The 10895-nt window shown below is 45.0% G+C and overlaps 1 protein-coding gene across 4 annotated transcripts in view; it reads left to right on the top strand.

The window, feature by feature from the left end:
- Window positions 1-906: 906 nt before the first annotated feature.
- Window positions 907-10895, top strand: part of LOC114066140 (protein O-glucosyltransferase 3-like) — a 57849-nt gene continuing 47860 nt past the window's right edge. For all 4 annotated transcript variants that reach the window (XM_027900644.1, XM_027900610.1, XM_027900619.1 and 1 more), the window contains exon 1: window positions 907-1131. In XM_027900644.1, coding sequence (XP_027756445.1) covers window positions 1013-1131 — 119 coding nt within the window. In that variant the 5' untranslated portion in view covers window positions 907-1012. The remainder of the gene's footprint in view (window positions 1132-10895) is intronic.

The following is a 10895-nucleotide window of genomic DNA, read 5'->3' as shown; positions in this document are numbered from 1 at the left end:
GCACCTTAGCCCCACTCTCCTTGCACACTGAGCTGGTTTCCACTGATGTGCTTTGCCATAACAAAAGTTGTGTTTTCTTTCACCAAAATTTTCTTTCTCCGTTTGCAGTTCAGTCCTGAATAAAGCCCTTCTTCGATGGAAAAGTTTCAAAGGACATTTTACAAACTATTCAACTACTGCAGCATACTAGATAGACACATACTTTCGGGAGACACGGCAGTGTCTGGTGCTCCCACCAGCACAAAGCTAGGTTGCATTAGAGCCTTTAGAATGGAATCAGAATGAAATTACTTCCCAGATGTGACTATAACGCCCAGGTCAAGAACTTATATTCTCTACTATTTTCTCGGGAAAACCTTGAAGGAGAGTAAATCGGAAACACTGCCCCGTTCTTCCCTCGTGGAAAAGCTGCCTCTTTGTATCCACTCCGCAAGACTATGGACAGGTCCTTTCTGCAGCGGAGGGACGTCCGGGGGGCTGCGCTCCGGTGCCCAGGGAGCAGGGAACAGGCGTGGCGAGGCTGCCCGGCGGGAACCGCGCCGTGACCGCCACGGGAGGAACGGGACCCGGCTGCAGCGGGCACGCCGGGCGGCAGCGGCAGGGCGAACACCGCGCCGATCGCACAGCGCTGCACCCGATTCAACTTGAGCCGCCCGCTCTACGACACGGACATGGGGCGACCAGCGACTCCAACTCCCTTTCCACGTCCAGCACCGGCCCCGACAACGATACCACCTCGCTTCTCTGCCCTGCCCTGCCCTGCCCCTCCCCGCCTCACCCCGCCCCGCCCCACCGGGCTGCGCTGCGGTGGCCCCGGAGGGTGTTGCCCATCCGCGCCGGGGCGGTACCGAGCGGCCGCCGCTCCCGCCGTCCGAGGGGGAAGCGCGCCCGGCGGGTGCCGGCGTGTGCGGTCCTACTGGGGCTCGGCCATGCTGGTGCGGCCCCGCACTCCGCGGGGGTCACCGCTGCCCGCCCGCCGCCGCCGCCCGCCCGCCCGCCGATAAGCAAAGCCATGACCGCAGCGCCCCAGGGGCCAGATCTCAGTTTTCTGAACGAGGAGGAAGCCAGGTTGATTTTCCAGGTGCTGCAGAGGGACGCGGAGCTCCGGCGGGCAGAGAAGGACAGAGTCAGGTAATCGGGTTCCGACCCCGCCCCGTCCGTGCCCGTCGCGCCCGAGCGGAGCTGGAGGCGCGGAGCGGGGTCTGCGAGGGGCGCGGCTCCAGCCCCGACGGGAAGAGGGGGAACAGGGGCGGCCGAAGGGAGGGTGCCCCCCGCGAAGGGTCTGCGCCGTCCAGGACGCTGCAAGGGCGGCGGTGCTGCGCGTACGGAGGGCTGCGCTCCCGGCGGGAAGCGGTGGTCCTGCCGGGACACCGGGGAGCGCCAGTGCCTCCTGCCAGCGCCGGCGGCTGCGGGACCGCCCGAGCCGAGCTTCTGAAGCAGCTGGACGTTTGGGAAACGCGTGTTGTGACAGAGACGGCTCTGAGTCACGGCTGCGGCTTCCCGTGGCACCTCTCCTTCCCCCGGGAGGAGGAGGAGGCGGCTTCTGTTCTTCGCCGTGCCGCTGGCAGGGGGTGGGGGCTAAACACCGGTACCCGGGAGACCACGGCGACGGGGAAGTTGTGCCGGACCTTGCAGGGAAACGTGGCGGCTCTGTGGCTCTCAAGCAGATCCCAGAGCCGAGCAGGGCAGTTCTTGGAAACCAAGCCAGGCACTCACCTGACTGAAAGGCCATTCACAAGACTGATGCAAGTGACTTAATTGAATGCCCTGTGCCGTACCTGAAGATATAGAGCAATCTCGACCTTGCTTCTAGCCCGTATCTCCCATGTGTGAAATCATCAAAGGTATTTGTGTGAATAGTGAGAGCAAAGGTCAAGGAATTAATAGAACTTATTATGGAAAATGAGCCGTTTATCATTAAAGGTTATAATTTCTTCCCCCAGGTGAGGCTTGCTATCTTGTGAAGTGAAAGGCAGTGTCCTCTCAGATTCGCAAGTGGCACTTTTCACAAGAAATTCTTTCATGTAAGATGTAAAAGGAATGTTAATGAGTAACAGTTCTGTCAAGTGGATTTTTGTACTGTGTATTTTTTATTTCAGTTAAGTGCATTTTATGATGGGCATGGTTAAACATTATGTGTCAACACTGACTTATATCTTAAACTTGTCTTAGTTTTCTGCGGCATATAAACCTGAACTGAGTTAAGTTTGGCGATTTCTTTCTTCCATAATTTGGTATTACTTTTCTTTCTCTGATTAATTTCTGTTCCATGTGTCCCATTATGACCCCCCAAAAAAGGAGGAATATTTTGCTGGATAGGGGGAATTAATAGCTGGATAGTTTAAAACTCTGTGTGAGACTAAAGCTGGAGCAAATACATTGAGGCTTTCCATGCTGTACAGAGTCTTGTGAAGCAATAGCCTGTGCTTGAACTCAAGGATTTCACCTGCCCCCAAATTTTATTTCTCCACCTGTGTGCTTAGGACTTTGTCAATAGAAAGTGTTCTCTATGCAAAAGCTGTCAAAATAAACATGGTATAACAGGATGTTTCTGGTGATGCTTTACTGAGGTGTAGTCTATTTAAATCTCAGCTGAAGAGGCATTCACAAGCGGAGCAGAAGATAGGCGAAGTGTTTATGACCAAGGCGCCATGCTGAAAATCTAGGTTAAACCCTGGATCTCTCAAAGGCTTTGTATGTGTCCTTGGGCTAGTTTCTTAATCTCTCTTGGGCTTAATAAAAGTACTTTCTTTCTCACTCCACTTGTCTACCTGGTCTTATTTAGACTGTAAGCTCTTCAGGCCAGGGGACTCACATCAGGAGCAGACAGGTTCCAGTCTGTGTGGTGTTGCCCTGTGCTACTATAATCAAAGTAATAACAGTGATCACCCTGGAGGGCCAAATCCTGCAGTTCCTATATGACCACAGTGAGCTTCAGAGGCTCTAAACAAAATTGCATTTGTTCCTCTTTGTCCCATATGCCTTCCTCCATGTCATTCTTATTACTATTATTTTGATAATTAACTTGGTAGACTGTTTTCAGTTTAAAAAATTGAAAATAATGCCTGAGCACTGTGGCAGCCCACTCCTGGGATATTTTAAAAGTGTGATTTTGATTTATGCCATCAATCAAATGAGGCATATAGGAAATGCTGTGGAATGGAAGGAACAATGCCATTAATACTGCTTTTGTTTGCACAAAGTTACTGAAGTGAGTTGTCCTTTGAACTGCTCTTGAGCATGGTTTTGGAAAGAGCTAGTTGGAGCTGGGCAGAGCCAAGGAGCAAGTCAATAACAAACATCAGGCTCACTGGTCAAGTTTGTTCAGTGATCATCTGTATTTACTATATAGGTCCATGTATAGAATGATCTAGACTGGACTGACAGAGGGAATGAAGCATTTGCTGGCAGACCACAAGTCAGATTCTAATGACTGCACTGATCTTGTCCATGCTGTTTGATGTCATACGGGCAAGCACACAGCTGTCTGCCAGTCTCTTAAAAGATCAATGAAAAATTGAAATCCATTCCCAGATATAACTCTGGAATCAAAAAAGCAAGAACAGACTTTTTTTTTTACAAGCTGCATTTGTATTATAGAAAAATATTAACACCAGTTAATTTCGAAAGATGAAATAAGATCAAAAGATGGATCCAGGCATTCTGTGTGGTTTATTGTGTTCAACACATGACAGCCATAGTTCAGGGGAGTTGATTTTTACATAAACACAAGTGTATTGCAGTGCAACATGAAATACTGACCTCCTCAAATTCCTTCTCAAATGTATTGAGCTTGTACTTGTTTCGAGATAAATATACATAGTTTTTCTTTTCTTATTGCTTACCTACTCTGGAAACTGGGTAAAACCGGTGTGTCTCTCTTCACCAAGACAGCCTTTGTGAAACCAAATGCATATTGGGGATATTTTCTAGGAAAAGGCTAGTTGCTTTATACAACCCCTGTCATCTCCCTTTCTCTCTGTAGCCTTTGTGTGGAGTGGGAATGTGTGAGTTAGGTGGTCAATTGTGTGCCTTTGTGTAATTCTTAGCCCCACTTAGTGCTGTCCCTCTCTGTCCCTCCCGATGCCCCAGCACATTCTCTGGGTACTATTGGCCTTTTCTTGGCTTCCTTGACAGGCTTCAGACCTCTAAACCCGGCCTGGAAGACTTCTCAGTGTTGCTTTCACTTTTATACAGAAATGAACTGTGTGTCCTGTTGGACCTTTATTTGTTCTTGCCACTGGCAGGGAGCCGAGCTCCTGATGTGCCCTAGGCTGCAGGTTCCCAGGACTGACAGGACATTTTTTGGCTTGTTTTCTTTCCACTGCCCTCTCGTGGCTCCTCTCAGTAGTACCTTTGAACAGCTGCAGCAAACCAGCCATATCTGACACCTTCCTCGAAAAAGGTTCAGAGAAGCAGCAACAGTCAGCTTTGGTATAACTCACATGGCTGTTCACTGCTATATACACTGAAAATAATTCAGGAACTTATTAATCACGTATTTAATTTAAAAGAAAATGTTAGTTTTGGACCTGGGTTTAACATGGCTTCAGTATTCTTTGTTCATCCAATCCATCTCATTCATAATACAAATTCGGAGAAAACCTTATTTATCATAAGAGTTAATGTGGGAGCGAGATGGAGTTTAGGGTCTCTATATCAATATACTATTGATATATATAAATATATCAATATATATCATTGTTCCATAATAGTAATTGCAATGTCAAGGCAGAAGTCCAACTCAAGTCATGAAATGCTAGTTTAGTAAGCCTGGTTAATGGAACTGGTGATTTTGTAGATGCTTGTGGAAGGAGGCTCCTTCTCACAAATATTTCAACCAGTTAGATGCCCCGGAGAAGATATGGAGGAATACAGCATGATCAAAGTGCAGTAATGACTGCATGTTCAGATGACTACTTAACAATTCAGTTTCCATAAGAACACCGTGAATGTTTGCTGTTGGCACAGTTATTAATACCACGGGTCAGCTTTCCATATGTAATGAAATAGACCTGAAAATCACAATACAAAAACATTCCAGATGTTATTTGACTTATGGTTTCAAGACTTCAGAGTGCACCCAGCTCATCCTTTTAAGCGCTGTTCTGCAGCTGCTGGGGACAGAAATAAAAAAAGGATTGACAGCTAATATTTGCATAGGGAGCCCCAGATCCCAAATGCTAAACAAACCTGTAGGTGCATCTCTTTTCTGTCCTTTATCCAAGAAGCTAATGGGTAGGGTGAAGGGAGGCTGGCTTCTTCCCATCTGTTCAGGACAGCACTTCAGAGCCTGACAACTAGCAGAGGAACTGGCAGTCCCTGTAGGAAGGCTTAGCAACATTAGGGCATGAAGCTAAGGGATACAGAGGTGGAGCTACTGCCTTTCATCTCCAAGGCAGCTCCTCCCTCTGCAGTGTGGAGAGGCGGGCAATGCCCCAGCAGGTGCCTTTCTAGCCAGCTTTGGGGCTCTGATGCCTCACAGTGTCTGAGCACTGGGTGTTGAGATGCACCTCCACTATTGGAATAGCACCAGGACCCACAGAAAGCAGCTGAGAGGAGCCAGGAAACATGGAGCCAGCAACTTAAAAGAGGCAGCAGGTAGGAGGATGTGGCGTTGGAACAGTGGGAACAACTGGTACAGTTGCAGGTTGTCCAAGAAATGGACAACTGGGAGATACAGCATGTATTTAAAAGCACACAGGAGCTCTGTATTCTTTAATAACTTTTATTTAGGAGATTTGTCTGTTTCATATAATGTTCCTATTATGACTACATACAATAGCCTTGTGCTATTTTTGTTTATTAATCCTTGAGAAAGAGGGAAATACTCTTCACTTTCAAACAGGACATTGAAAATAACTGAGAGACTGAGCCACTGAATGGAGAAATGAACCTACCTCCCTGAATAGCAGTTTTACCTTCTGGATCATGTTTCGAAAACTAACTATGCCTGTATTGTGTGAGGATTTCTTTCTTTTTTTCAAAAGGAAGAATGGCAAAAAAATTAATTACTAGCTCTAGAGCATATCTTGGGCCCCAGCCACTGTCTTTGAATAGGAACTGAAAAAGAAAAAAAAAGGGGGAATGGAACTTTTGGGAGAGAAGAGCACTTATTCCATTTGCATTCATTTGTTTTGCTCTTTTCCAGTTGTTTTTTGCTTTTTTTTTTTCTTTTAATTTATTTATTTAGTAGACTTATTTTACAGATTACGACAGGAATAGGTGGCAACAAAGCAGAAGTTTGTTTTAATTTATCCTCAAATTAAAACTTGAAAAGCATATGAAATTAATTGGGAGGTACAGTCAGCACCACTCAGTGCTTCACTCTTGCTGACCCATATGATTCTTGTGGGAAAGATGAATCCTCTGCTTACACTGTTCTAAACAGTCTTTACAATAAATCATTTGGATATACTTATTTTTTACAGGAACACAACTGTTCTTACTGCCTCACCGGAGATCATCTACTGAGTTCATTTGTTGCATATAATTCCTTACTGTATTCTCTTGGTCGACATTTGCTCTCATGGGTCTGGCAATAGAGGGTGGGAATAAAACGCTGCATGGGAAATGTATCTTTTCATCTTTTTCCATCCCCATAACCTTGGGAAGGCATTCGTTGCAGAAGTGCAGACATACTCAGCTTTGTATGTATTTGAGCATACTCATACTAGGTGCTTCAGTTGTATTGTCTTGCTTACAATTTGGGGGGTATGCCATTGCAGCCTTTGTTTTGTCATATTCATAGAAGTAGTCCTCTTTACCCTCTTGGAGACTAAGAGTAATTTACTGGGTGCTGGAGACCTAGATTTGGGGTCCAACTCCTCATAATTACAAAGAATATTTAGAATTAACTCCAAAATACATGAGGAGAGCAGGCAGGATACCAGGACAGCACTGCTTGGGAATATTGTTATTTCAGTGGAGTTTCCTCTCTGAACAAAGCATTAATAAAGAAATTCTTTCATAAGAGATACTCCACCCGGGAATGTCTCAGGGCGCAAGTGTTCTACCGTGTCTTGTTTGTGGAGGAGATACTATTATTACTTACCACAGATACTGTGCCACCAGCATGTTTAGTGGTTTGTCAACACTAAGGAAAACAGGTCCTTGCAGCCCTGAAGCACTAATATGCTAAAGAAGTGCAAATAGAAGCAAAAATGGCAGGGGAGACTGATCTAAAAACTTTTATACAGTTTGGTAAACAATTATTGTCTAATAATCTCATTTTGGGACTTCCCTTGTTTGAGTGGAGGTACTGTAACCAAATACAATTAGTTAAGTTGCATATCAAGTTTTTTCCTCATTGTGGTTTTTCGGTAGTCCTGTCTTCTGAGTCCTGGAGGAACTGGGGCTTCACATAGGGTGAGTAAGAGCAGGTAGAAATGGCCAGGGGTCACAGCATGTGCTGCCTTCTCTGTTGGTTTTTAGCCCTGTCCATCTGGGCTAACTAGACCAAAGTCTGTGGTGTAATTCCAGTTTTACATCTACAGAGCAGGGTCCGGACCAGCATTGCTACCAGCTCATTGGTCTTGTCCTTTCCTAGTGAACTAATTCCAGTGTCAACCTTTTCCTTCAAAGCTTTGCACTTCTTTGTGTTTGAGAGGAGGGGACTTCCTATGGTGTGTGTAACGGCAGATGGAGACCCACAATCACCTTTTGGGTTGTGTTACATTTCAAAGAGCCTGTCTGTAGTGCGCCGAATGTCTTTCTTCTTTCTTCCGGTGACTGGGGCCATGGTGGCTCCCCATAGTGGCTCCCCACAGGGCTGGCAGGGCCGGGACTTGCACCCAGGGCCTGTCCCACCCTCCCACCACCCCAGCAAGACAGACAGGCAGCCCAGCCGGCCACTGGTGGTGTGGCAGGGCAAGGCCAGGCTGGGGGACTGAGTCATAGCCAGGGTCGGGATCAGGCCTGATGAGGGCACCCAGGTCCACCACAGCCTAGTGGTGATGGGGCAGGGCCGTGGTGATGATACAGGGACAAGGTCAAGTCATGAAGTCATGTCAGGGTCAGGTCTGGTGACAGTGGGCAGGGTCAGCCATGGTCCCATGATGGATGGGCAGGCCGGGGGCGCGGTGGCTGGGATGAGGCCAGATTGGGATGTCAGCTCGGGAGTCAAGGCAGTGGCTGTGCACAGACAGAGCTGGGGATGCATCTGGGGCTGTAACCAGAACAAGACCCGGTGGGACAGCTTCCCTTTAAAAGCATCTCCTAGAGAAAGGAAGGCTTGCCATTGCTGAGGCCTGTGGTTGTCTTCATGACACTGTTCTCCAAGGCCACCAGCTCTGCTCCTCCCAAGCTGCTCCAGGGCCCTAGTGGCCGAACCCACAACAGCAGGAAGAACATAGGACACTTTAACCCATGCTCATTGAAACAGAGGCCTTGTGCCAGGGTTTTCAGGCTATTGAGGCTAATGTTTGCATTTTCAATTGACAAAATAATGCAAAAATGAAAATCACAAATAATATTATTATTGTTGTTGTTGTTGTTGTTGTTGTTATCTAGCTTAATTCTGAAGTCACTAGGGCTGCCAAAAATAAGACAGTGTTGAAACTGGATGAGATTTAGGGCAACGCTTACTGTTAAGGCCAGTCAGTAGACATTTTTTAAGTCCAAGCTTAATGATAAAAGTAGAATTAAATAGACTTTGTATATATGGGTAAATTGACCAGGCTTCAAAAATAAATAGGTCAGACACAGCAGTGCAAGCAAGCATTAACTACTGAGTAGGTAGTCAATATGGGGAGTTATTCTGGAATAACTAATGCAGAATAGTCCAATTTTGTTAGGTTTTCCATGGAGCTGTGACCCAGTTAAGGAATCATGCACCTTGTAGGAATTCTGTACACTTCGCATGTTTGACCTTTCCAGTAGTAATGCCTCTACATTCTCAACACCATCTGTCTCCTCAACAATTCGGGTGCCGAGGTTAAATTAATAATTGACATTAGTGGGTATTGGAAATGGGCATTAGGTGGAAGAAGAAGCAAGCAGAGAGTCATGGAGATGCCTGGAGAAGAGAACTGTCTGAAATGCTGAAAACATCAGCAAAGTATGGTCACTCTTACTTTAGCTCAGCTTTCTTATATATGCTATTAAAAGTTGCTTGTAATGCCAGTGGCATGAGTGGTAGGGTCACTTGGCCTCTGGAAGGTATTGCCACTGAAGTGTAACATGCACTGCTTGTCACTGCTGTAAGAAAAGGAATGAATATCAGCTTCTCATGTGGACAGATTCTTCTCGCTATCTATGTCCCAACACTTTCAAGACCTTGCATGTATTTCAGAAGTAATAAATTGGTTACACCAGTAAGTTGAAAAAGTGTGGCACAGAAACATGCCTGATTCATGTTCAGAGTGGCTGGATATCTCCACACCTGTACTGGCACATCTGTGCTCCAGTGGTGTGCTCAGGTTATATGTGTTGTGTGATCCTGTCAAAGACTGCAGCCCATGCTTTCTGGGGTGAAGCCCAAGGTGCTGGAGTTTTGCTGAATTTGGTCCTCGAGGTACAATCCAACTCTCGTATCCATCTGTCATGCAACACTTGCACCTCCTGTAGATGTGGCTCTTGGCAATAACTGGCTAATGGCTGAGAGCAAAGCTAGTTGGGCTGTATATCAAGACTTCAGCTAGTACTCATGAGTTTCCACTGGATACTGTTTTGATGGCATTTAAAAAATGTTGTGTGTCTGCCTCCTTCTTTAAAATTTAGGTTTTGTCAGTGGTTTATGTATACTGACTTTAATCATCCTTTAAAATCATTCTGCTCTCTGAATCCAGTTTTCAAGTCAAGTGGAGTTCGGCCCAATGGAGTTTTGAGCTTTGGGCACACAGAACCTTTTCTTCTCTGTTCCACAAATTTAACACAGGACTATATAAACTAAGGACTGACCTTGTTTTGGTTTTTTCTGTACTTGTTTTATAGTGAAAAATTATTTAATTCCTCAGAGCTTACAGTCTGAAAAATTTCATTACTTATGTATTTCATGCAAGAAATTCATTAAAGCAGGTAGGGAAAAATGGAACTTTTTCATGAGGATTTGTGCATTTAAATGCTCAGATGAAATGTATTTCTAATCCTTCTTTGCAGCTAAATTATTGTATTAATGCTGCTAAATGTAATAAACTATTTAAATACCTACATTTTAAACCCCTACGAGAAACTATATTCTTTTCCTCAGTCTTACATCCAAAATAAATAGGTCAATGCACTGGTACCATATTAACTGTGACCAAACACATCAAAACCACAAAACAGAACCTAAGAGTAATTATGAAAAGTGCAGTCTTTTTACACTTTATTGCATATAAATTACATGCAGTTTACGTTGTGGTTGGTATAATCAAAGAAACACAGTATTTCCACTTGCCATGGCTTTGGATTTTTAGAGGTAGGGATCTGAGCACAGAAAGCTGCAGTCAGGGAAAGCTGCAGCAGTGTGAGTGGGGTGCTCTGGAGTCTGTTTCTTCCTGCATTATAGGCTTTTATGTTGTTAAATATATATTTATATGTATATATAAAATTATATACATGTAAATATTATAAAGTATTATTATACTATAATATTTTTATTTCCAGGGGAAGAGTTGTGATAAATTGTGAGATTCTAAGCTACTATAGCAAAGGATCTGTGTAAGTATATATTATATACATGTATATAAGCATTACATTTCCAGATGAGAAACATCCCCTGTGTCAACATTTAAAGCTTATATTAATTCTTGTGACCTCTTTCCTTAATTTAAAGAAATGTAAATGAGGCTTTTGTAGTGTTACAGTAACACATAAACTGTGCAGGTGCACTCAGACCTGTCTCACTTCTGTTGTCCAGAATTGTAAACTCAGCTCATTGTGAGACTCTGCACACTTACCTGAGATTGCAGAGG

The sequence above is a fragment of the Empidonax traillii genome, unplaced genomic scaffold (genome assembly GCF_003031625.1).
Source record: "Empidonax traillii isolate 1590-97213 ecotype Southwest subspecies unplaced genomic scaffold, ASM303162v1 scaffold21:size2437335, whole genome shotgun sequence".
NCBI lineage: Eukaryota > Metazoa > Chordata > Aves > Passeriformes > Tyrannidae > Empidonax > Empidonax traillii.
Note: the sequence above shows the minus strand (reverse complement) of the source record. Positions and strands in the feature narration are given on the sequence as shown.